The sequence below is a fragment of the Rhipicephalus sanguineus genome, chromosome 4 (genome assembly GCF_013339695.2).
Source record: "Rhipicephalus sanguineus isolate Rsan-2018 chromosome 4, BIME_Rsan_1.4, whole genome shotgun sequence".
Classification (NCBI taxonomy): domain Eukaryota; kingdom Metazoa; phylum Arthropoda; class Arachnida; order Ixodida; family Ixodidae; genus Rhipicephalus; species Rhipicephalus sanguineus.
Window position 1 is genome coordinate 152649696 of NC_051179.1, and position 15985 is coordinate 152665680.

General features: G+C 48.8%; 1 protein-coding gene across 1 annotated transcript; it reads right to left on the reverse strand.

Moving 5' to 3' along the window:
- Window positions 1-248: 248 nt before the first annotated feature.
- On the reverse strand, window positions 249-14948 carry LOC125758329 (uncharacterized). Its single transcript, XM_049415385.1, has 5 exons — window positions 14928-14948; window positions 11092-11222; window positions 8264-8504; window positions 1926-2018; window positions 249-419 (listed from the first exon to the last, which is right to left on the reverse strand). Exons 1-5 carry the CDS (start codon window positions 14946-14948, stop codon window positions 249-251), a joined length of 657 nt encoding a protein of 218 aa, XP_049271342.1.
- Between the last annotated feature and the right edge of the window lie 1037 nt (window positions 14949-15985).

The following is a 15985-nucleotide window of genomic DNA, read 5'->3' on the forward strand; positions in this document are numbered from 1 at the left end:
AGGCTATCTGATTAGTCTGAAAGAGATGCTTCACGTTCGTACACTCGACAGAGAAACTCGGAAAAAGTGAAAACAGTCCTCGGTAAAAATCACTGTCGACTGAGCAGTACACCGCGCTTTACTCGGAACTGCAGAGAAGGGAGTACAGCATTCACTGAAGCTGCTCTTTGGGTCTCTTGGTATGCCGTTAGTGAGCATAACGTTGCGCGTAAGGGACACGGAAACGATTGAACACGCAAGGCGTTCAATCAAACACCACCCAAGCATGCTGTTGCATTCAGCAGTAGGTACTGCAACGTCCCTCGTTGTGCGAGCAGGAAGCTCACCGTGTACACCAGTCTGGTGAGGGGATACTGGCCGACCTCCCCATCAGTGTACTCGCTGAACGGGTACATGTACAACACCGGTATCGTGTCCACCTGTCGGGAGACGACCAGAGGGCATGCGACGTCGTTATTTACGTGTCCAAAAACCCGACTTCTTTCGAAGCCGAAACCCTCAATTACCGCATGAATGAAATAAGTACATAAATAAATAAATAATAATAATAACAATAATACCTGCGGTTGTACGCGACAACCACGATATTATTATGAGACACGTCGTAGTGGAGGGCTCCGGAAATTTCTACCAGCAGGTGTTCATTAACATGCGCTGACATCGCACAGTAGGCGGGCCTCAAGCATTTCACCTTCATCAAAATGCGACCACCGCGGCCGGGATCGAACCCGCGGCTTTCGGGTCAGAAGCCGAGCACCGTAACTGCTGTACAACCACGACGGACAGGGTAATAAACCGACGGGCCGGGTTTTGTTAGATACTGCTACATCAGGCTAGCAGATAACGAAACCAAGGAAAGCATATATATAAGTTATTTGTAGTTTTTAATTGAAGCCTAGTAATTATGGGTTATAAAACTACATATAAAACCGCCTGTACTTGATTATGGGTTGGCTTGCTATATGCCTGAATTACCAAGTGGCTCACTGCCCAAGGAACAAGTTTTAAATGAGCAAGGTTCTCAGAGCGCTTTCAATTAAGCTAAGTTCGACACACAGGCGCTTTGGAAAGGACGTCCTTCGTTTTCGGCCGCACTTCGTCACCTTGTACGCAATCACTCAAGCCGTTAAAAACAATGAACAGTATGTATTGCATGGCTTATGTGTATGACCACCATTACTACCGCTGCATATAAGCTGATTGACGGCTCCGCTGGTTACCACATCACGCAGTGAACCAACGAACGCCTCCCTAAATATTCACACTGCAACTACAATCAGGTACAACTTTGTAAGTCCGCGGCATTTCCAGCTCAAAGGCGGATGCATACAAACCTGCACCAGTGAGAGCGCGCTCTATACTGACGTCATAGGCCGCACGGTCGGTGACCCTACCGTCAGGGAACATCGCCGAGTACGTGAGCGGGACCTATTTCTTTAGTCGTGGTGGCAATCGGCTGCCGCGCTTCAATCATTTGAGCGCGGTCTCTCCTGCCTTGCGAAGTTGTATTCTTATGTATCACGTGCCTCCATGAGCATCACTCATTTAATAGAGAGAATAGCTTCCTACAAGCAAAATGCATCCGACCTCTCGTTTAGTTTCACAATCGTAGATATATTTACGGCAGTTGGCGTAGTCGGGGGGGGGGGGGGGGTAATTAGAGGGGTTAACCCGCCCCCCCCCAAGTTTCTCAATTTGCTAATTGTGTATGTTCATATACACACACACACACACACACACACAAACGCACGCACGAACATACATAAAGTATAGTTGAACACTCCCCCTCCTCCCCCACCCGAAAAAAATTTCTCGCTACGCCCCTGTTTACGGCACAGTTTCCTTTTTCAACTTGGTACACGTTACCATGGACACATTATAATCACGCGGAGTTAAAAAAAAACTAACAACCACTATATACTGACTCTGATCTCGATCCTCTCCTGCAGCGTGGGGCCTCCGAAGGTTGCGTTGTCGGCGAGCTTACGGGCGTACTCTCGGAACTGGGCGTCCAATTTCTGCGGGTAAGAGGGAAAGAATAAAAATGAAAGAAAGCTGGATGAAATTACACTGTCTGTGCGCGAATGTCGAACACACGTACGTCAGAGAGGAGGAAGGTCGTATTAAATTATAACGCAGACTGCGTCGCCGATATATGTAGGTACTCCTTAGCTCGAATCCACGAGGGCCTCTTACTTTAGCGTTGTTAGGAAGATAAAAAAAAATCCGCCAATCCTGACCCTGGGCATATCATTAGCGAAGGCAGCCAGCCAATGGGAAAGAAGAGTTGCGAAAGGAGACCGTTGTGAATTCGGCCCTCGCTTTACTTCAGGACGTTAAACGAAATCAGAGGATATCAGTCACTTCGCAAAAGTACCTGATATTTATTTATTTGTAATAATTGTTGGGGTTTAACGTCTCAAAACCATGGTTTGATATGAGGGACACCGTAGTGGAGGGCTCCGGAAATTTCGACCACCTGGAGTTCTTTAACGTGCACCTAAGTCTAAGTACACGGGCCCCAGGCACTTTTGCCTCCTTCGAAAATGCGGCCGGGATTCGATCCTGCGACCTTCGGGTCAGCAATCGAGCACCATAACCATTAGACCACCTCGGTGGGTTACTTATTCGTCTATTTACTTCATAACACTGCACAGTCGCTTGGCTCCAAGCAGAAGTGGGCCCAAATGTGCATCAACAACGACAATAAGCACCACAAACAAGGAAGCAAGGCAAGAAACACGGCAATTCAAAGAATACTCGAATACAAGTACATCTTCACCCACGTATGTTTTTTCTCGAGTTTGTAAATAAACACTTCAACACTGGGGCTACCAACAATTTCTTTCAGTAATGAGTTACAAGCGCCGTGGTTCTCGGGAAACAAATATTAAAAGTATCGTTTAGAGCCCTTGTATTTCTCGATCATTTTCCCATCATAACAATGCGCGCTTAAGCACAAAGAGTGGCAATGCGACCGCATTCAAATGCGCGCGCCTTTTCTTTTGCCTAATCATCTCAGGTAAGAACACTCAGGGATTGTTTTTCGTTTCTTTCAGAGTAAATATGCTTGAAACAATGTCAGGTGCAGAAATTATTTCGAAATATGTCAGCCGCATTGCCTGCTTTTATATTAAGAAATAGGTTACAGCATGCACTGTAATGGGCCAGTTACACAAGTAACCACCGCTCGGCGCAGGCTGGGGAGGAATGTCTGGGAACCTCCCCGATTGTTTTAGACCCTTCTGATAAGATTGCGCGCACAGCACGAGCAGTCGACTTTACTGTGGAATTAACGCAGCAACCAACGATGACGCTGGAACCTTGAATCCTGCATGTATAAAAGCCGACGAGCTGCACCTACGATCGATTATTCGACGATCGACGACCGTACTCGCCGCTATCGCTCTACTGCCACGCGCGCTTCTTTTTCTATTTTCATGTAATCGACCCGTTACACGCGTAACCGCTGAATGTCGAACATTCCCGATCATTTTAGATTGTTCTGATAAGCTCGAGCACGCAACGCGAAGAGTAGAGTTTATTCTGGAATTAACGCGGCCATCAACGATAAGACTGGTATATTCAATGCCACATGTATACATGCCGACGCGCCTTGCCACCGATCAGACTAAAGACTTGTCGCCATCTATGTAGAGCGTGTGTTGCCTCTTTCGCTTTTCATTTTCTGGGCACGAGTTCGCCGAATAAAGAATTTCGTCGACTGTTTCTTTCTTCACCGTCACGACCACGTGACAGAATCGCGAGTGCTGTACTCACTTGTACAGTGACAGGTAACCTTGAGGGCAAAATTTCGCCCAATAAAGGGTTTCGTCTTCGGCAGTCTGACTGCCACCTCCTACAGCGTCGCAACCACGTGGCACAGTTCAATACTTCGGATAGCACCGCAGAGCGCTAAATGCTGCGGGAACACATGGACAAAAACTGACGCGCTCTTTAGGCTAAGCGGCAAAACGTGCCCGCTAAGACTATGTTTATAATGGCTAGAGCATCGGGTTTTGTTTTTGTGCCGCGAGTCCTGGTTAATTTGCATCATCTAACACGTCTCAAGTATTTCTTTAACAGCGAAGTGGTTCTAGCTCGGCGTAAATTGTGTGACCGTGCCCGAAAACTATCATCGTCATTAACGGGTTTGGGCAAATCCCACTACTCACTGCTACGGCGTTGCCTCGATCCGAAGGCGAGCGTCCTAACCACTCGGCTATCCAGGCACGCTAGCGGAGCATAGCATGACCTTGTATAGTATAGTGTAGAAAGGGGGGTGGAAAGCAAAGTGAGCGTGAAGAGGAGAGATGTGATGGTGAGGAGGAGAGAAAGGAAGAGGGGAGAGAGTAAAGCGTAGCACAGAAAGAATGAGAAAGAGAAAGAAAGAAATGCAGAAAGAAAAAGAAAGAGAGAAGATCAACGAAAGAGGGAGAAAAAAGTAGAGAGAGAGAAAAAGATAGAAAGAAAGAGGAAGCAAGCATCACGTCGTCTAGCGACCAGATACCGCACCACCTGACCAAGCCGCGCATGCGCAGTAGCTAAGCCACGCCCACCGACGGAGACATCGCGCGCAACCTCCGCACTAAGGTGCAAAGCCTGGCTGCGTACTCCCGAGGAGGAAGCCGCGCATCTCGAAGCTAAACGTGTCGGTCGACGGGGAGTATGAGTGGTGACGGGCCTGTGCTTCACTGTGCGAAGCTTTGCGCGACTTCGTGCAAACTGCCCGCAATTTTTGCTTTTTTTATGTCTCAATCAATAGGCGAAACAGGAACCTGTGTACTTCGTCTTTCGCATCTTTTCGAGCGTGGTGAACCCCGGCCCGGTGGCGCGTACGCGGGCCCTGCGAAGCTGCGTCCCGAACACCGTACCTTCAGTCTCCGTGGTGGCTTAAAGGGACACTAAAGACAAACGATGAATTGGTTTAGATTGATAAAGTGTGCTCGGAGAGCTCTTGTGTAGTTTATTTCACCACCATACGTTTATTATTAGAAGAGAAAACCAAGTTCAAAGTCTCATTTTTAAATTTCGCGCCAAACTTTGTAATTCGTGACGTAAAAGATTTCAAGGAGCATTTAACGTATTTTGGCGCCGCTGGCTCGACGAAATTTCCACAAACTCGTTATGTCAAGTCTCTGGCCCACTCAGATGACAATGTACTTCTATTTAACCGATTAAGAACTACGTAGGCCCAAGCAGGCGCCGTCAAAAATATGTGCCGTCACGGCAAATGGTGCGGGAATTACAAGTTGGCGTCGCCACCTGTATTTTCTTTTTGCGCGTTCTCTCGCTTATTAAGCGTCTTCTCGCAGCAAGCGTGGTGTCTTTGGTATCGTGTAAGACTGCTTTACTAATGCGAGAAAAATCGTTTGGCTGTTTAGTGTCCCTTTAAGGCCGAGATATAGTGCGGCGTAGCGCACTGCTGAGCACGACGGCGCGTGTTCCCGGACACGGCGGCCGCAATCTCATGGAAGTGAAATTGGGAGCGAGAGAGAGACGTGGTAGCGCCTACTATAAGCGATAAGTAAGATCTGATACGATGCGATCGCCGTCCGCTCCGCTATTTACTTATAAATGCATCCAGCCTGTCAGCATTATGTACGCGATCATGTGTTCAGAAAACCGGCGTGGAGCTGATCGCCTCATCGATGATCCCGTTGCTTATCGCCGATACTAGACACTACCGTATCCTGGGGTCAACGCTCGCGCAATAATATAAAAAATGCAATGCGCTACCATTTGTACGTGGCGCCATCTCTCGGCGCGGCAACGGCGTCCTGCAATTAACTGAATGGGAAATGGGCGAAAAAAATTATATCTCTTGAAAAACAGCTAGTTATCAAAAATGACTCCGGGTTCTATACAGCAGAGACCTACTGGAACATTTTGATAAAATCGCAGTATCGCACTACAAAGCGTGTCGCTTCCCAGGACAATTGAACACCGCCCATAAGAAACACATGGGGCCCTACTGTAAAATTTTAAACACTCTGGGAAGCGATGCGGTTTGTAGTGTGGCATTGTAATTGTAACAGAATGTCCAAATATGTCTCTGCTGTATAGAACCGGGAGTCGTTTTCGGTAACTATTTTTTTTCGCCAGATATGTTCTTTTTCGCCTAGTTCCCATCCAGTTACGGCAGGCCACCGCTGTCACCGACGAGAGATGGCGCTACGTGCACATGTCCCCAAATCCTGGTCATGTTCATTTGGGCGCACGTTAAAGAACCGTAGATGGTCAAAATTAACCCATGGTTCCCCCCACTATGGCGTGCCTTACAGTCGCGTCGTCGTTTTTGCGAGTAAAACAGCAAAATTTATTTTTTTTTTAAATGGAAAGTTTTATAAGCTCACAAGCGTCGGTGGCGTTGTGGTTGTGACAAAAAAAGATGGTTGATCCCTCCGTCATAGGAATCAGAATAACACGACAGTAAAGCGTGCCCTTACAGAAGTAAATGAATGTTTACTGTACGTTGATATAAGAGTGTTTGGACAATGTATATTGATGTCTGGCAGCTACAGCACCGTTTAACGTGGATGCACCCACTTTGATGATTGATGGTACATCTCCATCCCGACGACTAACGTCCATGTTAAGTGATTAAACAAACCTTTGTGGTAGCTGTAGTAGTTAACGGTGATAGCGTAATCAGAGAATGAGGTGTGATAGCCAAAACAGCGTCGCATATTGGACGCAGAACTTGGTCGCCATCCCGCGGCATGTTAAAATGTGATTGAACACCACGGCCGGACTAGAGGGAAACGCAAAGCGCGTCGTGCCGCCCCGGTAGCCTGGCCGCGATTTTTCTCGGGGCGAGCGCGTGAGCGGGGAAAGCGGTGTTACAGCAAGGTGAGGCAGGCGTGCGTCGCAGAGCTATTTTGGTTGGGATTAGAGTGATGCTATGAGCGAGGCCGACGATTTTACGACGCTTGGGCTAAGATCGCCACCTCGCGGTGTGTTAAGGCACTGACAAAATTGAACTTCTGTTGAAAACGCGCCGAATGGGATGGACGGGTGCGCGTTGGTGCTAATCGCGGAGGCCGCAGTAATGACGAATTACTTTATTTTACCGCTCCAAGAGGACAACAACAACCCGCCGACGGGGAGAGTGATAGATATAAAAGGCGCTAAAGTCTGTGACCGTGGCGCAGTGGATAGCGTGCCCTGCATCTGTTGTTGCGGATCGAGCGGTCGTGGGTTCGATGGCCGTTTACGGAAATTTTTTTCTTTGCCATCTGATCGTTTAGTTTTTTTCTACGTCATTTCCATGACGGAACTACGTCACTGAAGTGTTAAAAAAAACAGAAAAAGCGGCGCCCGCAAGCGTAAAGAATGCGACCCTCGATGGTGCGTCGATCACATGCGTATTTTGTGCGCGCCATTCTCCGATAGCCGATACTCTCTCGATCGTGGCTTTGTCCGTGATCAGGCGTTTCCGATACGGCAATCAGATCTTTTATCGAGGTTATTTCACCTCACATTTCATTGTTACTGAAGTGTTGCGCTGCATGCTAAGCACGTGGATGACGGTCCCATTCCCGGCCCGGAGAAAGGAAACCGTTAGGAGGGGGCATTGCGCAATCCAATGAAGAGAAAAAATAAAGAAAAGCAGTAACTCCACGACGGTGGTCTAGTGGTTACGGTGCTCGACTGTTGACACTGTGTACTTTTATTTAGGTGCACGTCAAATAACCCCAGGTGGTCGAACTTTCCGGAGCCCTCTGCTACGGCATCCCTCACAATCATATTGTCACGGGGTCGTGATGTCACAAAGGCAGCAGTCGGCATGTTCACGATGAAACTCTTTATTTGTGGCCGGGAAACGAAAATGAAACTAGAGCAATACACACTGTACGCTGATAGCGGCGAACAGAGCGTCGGCCGTCGAAAAACTGAACCGCGGCAAGACGCGTCGGCATTTATACAAAGGGCATCGAACATCCGAGCCTTATCGCTGGTGGTCGCGCAAGCTCTGGAATAACCTTGACTATTCACATCATGTGCGCAATCTTAACAAAATGATCTACTACAATCTGGGACGTTCCCAGACATTCTGGCGCGGCTTGCGCAAGGCAGTAGTAACACGTCTAAGGGGGCGGTAACGTAAAACAGAAAGAAAGGAGCGCGTGCGGCAATATCGTGGTTTTGGGACGTGAAACGCGAACAATTATATTAAGAATAGTATAGTACGCCAGGGAAGCTTCGCTTGCCCCCGTTTTCACCGACAGGGCAAGGGCTGCTGACCTTTTTCCACACTCACCTTCACCCGTGCGGCTGTCTCGTCGGTGTGGACCATCGCCCGCACGCGGTCGAAGGCAAACGGCCGCACCTCGGTGTCGAAGAGCGTCATGCAGCGGCGCTCGTTGTGCGCCTTGCCCAGCACTCCAGTCATGAGGGTCACCGCGGCGCTGGCCGCAGGCTCGGAACCCGACGCCAGCGCGAGCCGAGCTGCCACGTGCAGCCATTCAATCTTTCGCTTATCTCGCCCCTTGATGGTATGCCTGCAAATAGAACGGCATGGGCCTGCCGGTAACTCGTGAAACACGATGAGAAACATTTTTAAAGACGATAGTCTTTCTTGGGGAACCTAAACGCCTAAATTTTGGTCTGTCTTTCTGTCTGTCTGTCTTTCTGTTTGTCGGCACGTCCCTCGATTCAGCCACCCGGCCAAAGTTGAACCACTTGCTTACCGCCCAACCATCTTGAACTGCTATGGCTGTTCATACTAGTGAACGTTGTCGATCAAAAAGTAAATATTACGCATATCTGAGGCGTAACATCATTAGGTAAGTATTAGGTGGTGTGTTCGTTTAATAGAAAATACATAGATACGCAATTTTAAAGACCTTGATGGTATGCGTTTAACGTTGAGACAGTAACGCTGAAGCGATCAGCGGTCCAAGCCGAGCAAGCGCGAGCGCCAACAACAACCGTCTTCGTCTTCTTCTTTCGCAGGCGTTCTTGTCTGCGCCCTACCATGTTACAAATCACTCCCCCGCGGATAAGGAGCCATCCTGGCGACCTAAGGAACAGGTACAACTGGTGGGTCATAATGCGGCTTCAGTCGATCGACGTGAACAGTCTCGCGGCCGCGACGACGGCGGTCCGTAGATGATTGAACAGGCTCAATCATATAGTTAATTGGGGATGCTTGACGTAGCACGCGGTAGGGGCCTTCGTACTTAGGCAGTAGCTTTGTGGAAAGGCCAGGAGCGGAGGAGGGAACGCGAAGCCACACCAACGTTCCAGGCGAATACGACTGAGGAGGCAGGTTTTCGTCGTGACGGTCCTTCTGGCCCTACTCGCCCTACAATGTTACAACCCTAGTTTCTTAAGGTGCGCTGAAAATGCGACTGCGCTGAAACTTGTCTTCCTCCGTGCCCTCTGCACAAGCTCATGTTGTGTTTCGGTTTCGGTTCAGTATTACATTGTACGAATGACAGGGGGCGCCGCTCTGGCATTCCTGTTTTAACAGGACCACATTCTATGGGGATGCGACCGCCACCCGCCCCCTAAAGAGCTCCTGCAACTGCCCCCCTCACCCGAAGAGTGGGAAAAAACGTTGCGATGCCCAGAGCAAGCCACTCAATCCAGGCTGGCGGAATGGACGGCGACAGCCGCGGCCCCTTGGGCCCCGACCTAGCATCCCCCCATGTCCTGGCTCCCTTTCCCCCCTTCCCTACTACTCAATAAAGTTGTTTCCTCCTCCTCCCAGGCGACGTGTAAGTAAGAGAGTTTGTGGAGAGTACTCGTTGAGTGCGGACGTTTCTTCTCCTTCGGCGCATCGCGCCAAACAGCCTGTTTGGGCTGGCCGGCGTCCCCACCGGTCGCGTTGGTCACCGCCGGTCTTCGCCTGCCGCTGCGCCGGGACCACCAGCCCGCAACACAGCACTCATGTTTCCCGACGTATTGCCAGATGGCATCCATATCTCACGCAGCGCCTCTTCTATCGTCTTTAGACGACATTTGCAGCGAAGCACGCAGATACACGGCCAATTTTTGGTCTCACGTTAGCGAGAAGGTTTTTCTTCAAACGTACAGGCAGCCGTTCATATACCTTAAACGCGAGGGAATTTTTTTTAAAAATTGGGGAGGGGCGAAGCATGTAGCAGGGGCGTAGCCAGAAATTTTTTTCGGGGGGCGGGGGGGGGGGGAGATGCGGCCGGCCGGACAGATGCGGTCGAGTGTCATTTTGTGCTGTGTATTACATGGCAAAAAAATTTCGGGGGGCACGGGCCCTGTGTGCCACCCCCTGGTTAAGCCACTGGCATGTAGGGAAGGGTGTTTCAGCTCCACTAACGTCAAAGCTGTGGAGGGACAAAGCATGCAGTGCGCGCCGGCGTTTCCCACAGCAAAATCACTGCTAATGGGCAATGAGAGACAGAGGAAAGATTAGACACAGAGACCCGCAGTCCGCTTTTAGTTAACTGTGCACGCTGCCAGTCTTTATTGTTCAACTACGCACAAGAGAAATCTCCTACCGGCGCTGTTTGTATGTCTTGTGCTTTCACCGCGACGTCTGCGACAAAGTTACATAGCGTCTCATAATATAGAGCGTACGAAGGTCACTTCGCTCGCTGCAGCGGCCACGTTTGCGAAAGGAGCGCGCTGTTCGACCAGAAAGAAGTAACGACTGTGACAGCTGTTAGTTCGCGCTGGTCCTGCGTATACCTGTGCGTTCGTTTTGTGCGTCCTTTACGCTTGAGCGACGCGCTGGAAATTTCGAGCTAATTTCCGTTCTTCGCGTTACATTCCGATTTGTTGCTATCGCATTCATTGCTTCGCTGTTGCGGCGAAACTGTTTAAAATGTGCTTGTGGGCTAGTTCGTTGGTCATATTTACGGTAAATGGCAGCGCACACCGGGATAGGACACAAACACGAAACACGAAAGAAGACGACACACAACATCATAAAGGTTTGGAAATGAATGAATGAATGAATGAATGAATGAATGAATGAATGAATGAATGAATGAATGAATGAATGAATGAATGAATGAATGTTGAGAGCAGCTGTCGACTGAAGGTGGACAAGGACGTGGGTATACGGTAGTGAGGCGTGCATATAAAGTGGTTGACTTTACTTACGAATGCGACCCCGTTCCAGTGATGTTTTGCAGCGCTTTCAGACCGACCGGGAACATGACGCGTATCTTTCCTTGATCGGTGTAGCGCCCGTAGTTTCGTAAATAGGCGGCGATCTCTTTTTCGACCTCGTCCTGGGAGCAGGAGGAAACACGAATCACGGGCTGGACTGTCACCTGGAGACTCGTCGTAGCAAGGTAAGTTCATATTACCAGTTCCTCGTTTTTGGAGGTTTGAAATACACCGTGCACTGCGCTATGTTGTAACGTCACCAGCCGAACGCTTAGTGCCCAATAAACTCGGCGGCCGGGAACTGGGCTTAGTGCCCAATTCCCGACATGGAGGAAGGAAAGAGTTTGAAGGAAGCACCAGGAGCACTGCGCGATGCGATAGAAAGGAAGAAATAAAAAACTAGTACGGCAAGCAGGCACACGCCAAGCTTCACTTAATTGCCCCAGTTTTGCCGGTAGGGCAAGGGCTCAGGAATTTTAAAGACGATAGTCCTTCTTGGGATACTTGAACGCAGAAATTTTGGTGTATCTGTCTGTCTGTCATGATTCAGCCACTGACTACCCAGTCAAAGTTTAAGCATTTGCTGACCGCCCAGCCATCTTGAACAGGTAGCTGCGTTCATACTTGTGAATATTGTCGATCAAAAAGAAAATATCACGCATATCTGAGGCGCAACATCAATACGTAAGTATTAGGTGGTGTGTTCCTTTACTGGAAAATACATAGATACGTAATTCTAAAGACCCTAGTGTTTCTTAGGCTGCGCTGAAAATGCGACGCTATGCACGAAAAGGCCCTCTGCCGACGATATGGTGCTGTCACCTGGCAGTGGCCCTGGGTTCTGCACAAGCTCATGTTTCCCGACGCCACTGCCAGATGGCGTCCATATCTCACGCAGCGTAAGGTCCCTAGATAAAACAAGTTTTCAAGGTAGCGACACCCTTCCTTTTCCTCCTCGCTTATTTGCCTGGAGCGCCCCCAAGAAGGGTCAAAGCGTGCATAAAAAAGGGAATCGTTTGTGTTCAGTTATTACGGCGGATAGAAATATTTATAGCAAATGAAAAGTAAATGAGACGTAGGATAAAAGGTTACTTAGTTGAATATAAGCGGTACAACATAAGAAGAAGCGTGATGTGTGTTACCCAACTGGCAACGTTGTTATAGTTTTATATTTCACACCATTATCCATGGCGTCTCGCATCGTACGTCGTAGTTCGTCCCGGTTCGTCTAGTTCTCCGAATGTGTTTTGCTCGTGAATATGATGTGGCACAGTTAACGTGCTTCTTTTTGGATCCTGTGATCCTGACTGACCACAGGGCAGCACCTTGTTGTGACGTTGTGACGAGTGATCATAGCCGCTTGTGCGCACACAGGCAAAAGCCGTGGCCAGACTAGAACGAACGCTTGACTAGCAGCATTGCGATGACAGTTTTTTCTGGAAAAATACATCCATTTTCGCAATCATGATGCCAGGTAATCGTGGTGCATGTTTTATTATCTGGGTGACTACGGAAGAGACCGCGGCACCGCAATGCGGGTGCACGCAACTTAACGACAAGTGGGGTTCTACAAGTTTGGTGTCCCGAAGTGATGAACATTGCGACGATGTCGTCGCCCTACCATCAGCGGCAAGTACCAGAAACAGACTTAAAAAGCGTTGGCACAGCGTCGCGTTTGAGCCTGTTTACGCCGCGTTCAAGAGCAAGTGACTCGAACTGGTCTGGCATGAAATGTCCCTGAAAGGGCAGCCACTTCAGCTGTATTCAACTGTACGTGCATACGCACAAATATTTGTAACGAATTTCATGTACTAGACGCGCGTTAGACGCGCGTTCTGTAGCGTTTCAACAAAAGGCGACAAATCAACTCGCCTCGCAAAGCCGCGTCTACGCCGTTGCACGGAAGTCCTCGCGTGAAATGTTTTGTAGCCACACTTCACGGCGTGCCCTATTCCGGATACCACGAAATATGTTGTAGAGGGAAAAACCGCCTTCTGTTTTGTTGCTGCAGCCGACAGCACAATACTTGACATATTCAAAATTCACGGCGAAGCATGTTCGGCCGACTTGGCGTCAACTGAACGCTCCTCTTCTACAGCCTGTCTTGGATACGATTTCGTCTTTCGTCGCGGCAAGAATCCAACTGGAACCATATGCACATGCGCACTCGTTTTGAACCTTTTGCTTTATAATAAATATCACCACCATTCACTAACAGCATCACGTGCAACGAATTCACCAATCAAAGACGCAAATGATGGAGAAAAGGAGGGGTAGGTGCGAGAGCGAGGAGGAAGGCGCAAAAAGCAATGAGTGTCGCTACCTTGAAAACTTTTTTATCTAGGGACCTTAAAGGAGTGGTGACACAAAAATTCGGACACAATTTGACTGTTGAATCACACTAATGGGTGCATATAGGTGCCATCTGTACAATATCAGCCAGAAATACAGCCTAAAAGGTATTTTAATTGAGTTTTGAAGTTCGTGAAAGTGCCAGATCGGAAATAGAAGCAAAAGACGATGAGGTCACCGAGTGGATACCACATACGTCACGAGTTCTGGCCGGGTTACCGGAGGCGTGTACGAGACCGACATAAGACCGACAAAGCTGGTAGCGACACCTGATGATGCGTAGCCTAACCAGAGACCTACAATATATCATCGCAGCGACTTACCCGCTTACTGATTCTATGTAAAGCATTTGCAGTGAGATAATTAGGAACTTACAGTATTCTCATTGCTTTTTTTCCCGACAAGAACTACAACGCGACGGCAAAAATCGAAAAAAAAAATTATTGTACTTGGACAAAACGCCACAAGATGTCGCTACGGGCTCCGCAGTTGTACGCAGTTGCTGCTGCAGCCGTCAACAGCTCCGGTAACCAGGTGCCCGCAAACGATAGGAAGTCTACAGACGAACTAAAGCTCTCTGCTGCCGGGATCATATTGCGTAGTGGACAGATGACTGCTTCGACCCTCCGACGTGCGTACGTGGGATTGGTATGCCTTGAGAACGCGGCGTTGCCCGATATAAATATGAGTCAGTAAAGCGTACATCACGTCATTTGCATGTTACGCATAAACACTGTTACAGAGTGCCAATGTTGTGATTTCAATGCTTCCTTCGTCACTTCTCATCCTGCTACTTTACGAATGATCGGAGTGAAAATGTTTCAGCACGTCTAATGCTGCGGCTACTCCAAGCCTGGCGGAAAATGTCGCCTCAGTTGGACGACTACAAAAAACAAAATCGCAGCTACCGGCGAGATTCGCAAAGTGAATCGAGCTTTTCTTACTGATTTTTACACTCCTGCCAGCTCTTTCGTCCATCGCCGCACTAGATAAGCAACGTAGTTTGACAATCGAGGAAACAAGCGCTCGCAACGCTCAACGCCTGCTCAACACAGCAAACGAAACAGCAGCACTGACAACATAGCAGAAGCTGGCCAGTGACGTCACTGGTTCTTGCGGTCTTGTTTACCAAGTAGACCATCTACGTCACGGGGCTACCGAGTGCTCTTCGAAATCGAAACTGCCTCCGGTCGTAACATACGAGCATATAATTAAACATTCGTCTCGCGCTGGGGCAAATGAGTTTCGTTGCCGCTATTATCGAGTCAGTGGCCATTGATTAAGAGCAAAAAACAGAGGTTCACAAATTTTCTGTCACCACTCCTTTAACGCAGCGTAGAGTCACTTGAAAATCAGAGTATCGCAAAGGTAGGCTGCACGCGGGCAACATTGGGCGGCGGCGGCCATTTCCTTTCCAGACTAGAGCTGTGCACGGGCCGTATTTCCGAGCCCAAGCCCGGCCCGGGCCCGCTGACATTGTCAAAGGCCGGCCTCATGCCAGCAACAATAGAGTTCGCTCGCCAAAGCTGTCACGTGTATGGGTTATGCCCATGCAAGCGTCAGCTTTCACGAAGGCGACCTGCGTCGGGTCGCTGTCGCGTGCATTTTAACTCATAATCTAACGCGAACAGTCGCGTGGCGCCATCACTATAGCTCAGGTGGTGTTACTTCTCTGTTTGTCGGAGTGCAACCAAGGAGGTTTAAAAAAAATTTGCTGGAGTGGCGATCATTGTGCAATAGTGAAGCCGTACCCACCAAAAGATTGCCGCTGCGCCTGCCATCTTAGTAGGGGCACGATAAGTCATCGGCGTTTGGCGAAAAAAAGCGAACGTTTTCCACGCACGCCAGACGAGTTTAATAAAGCAACTTTTACGGGTCAGATACTGCTCCAAGTGTGTCTTTGTGTTACTAGTTTTCTTTTATGAGCCTCAAATTTATGGCAAATTTTATTGGAGATCAATCGCCAATACTCCACTCGACGGGTTACTTTTGTCGGCAACAACGATCTTTTATTTTATAATTAATGTAGCATTTACATTAACAGATCAAAACCATTTGACCTCTAAGTAGGCACCACCACAAAAGAGCATCTTTCCGAGCTCTTTGGTGGGCAAAACCTGGCTTCACTTTTGCCGGCAAGGCGTTTCGAGAGCTTCCACTCCAGAATTTTAGGGGCGAAGCTCCTTAAAGCGGCACCCGTTCGTCCCTCGTAGTCGTAGCGGTCGTAGTGCGTAACCAGTCGTAACGCTAGTACCAGATCTTGACCTCCAAGGTGGTGCCGGTGGGAGATTTTTCCTGTGCGTTGTTGAACAATAAAAAATTCGCAGCGTGCGCGTTAACTAAAAGCCGAATTCTTCTGTCTCTCATTCCCCATTAGCAGCCATTGGCATGTTCCAGTAGGAAACGTTAGTAGAAGTAGAAGTGTAAGTGTTAGCTAAAAGCCGACTTCTTCTGTCTCTCATTCCCATTAGCAGCCATTGTTTACCTCCAAGGTAGTGCCTGGTGAGATTTCTCCTGTGCGTGATTAAACAAT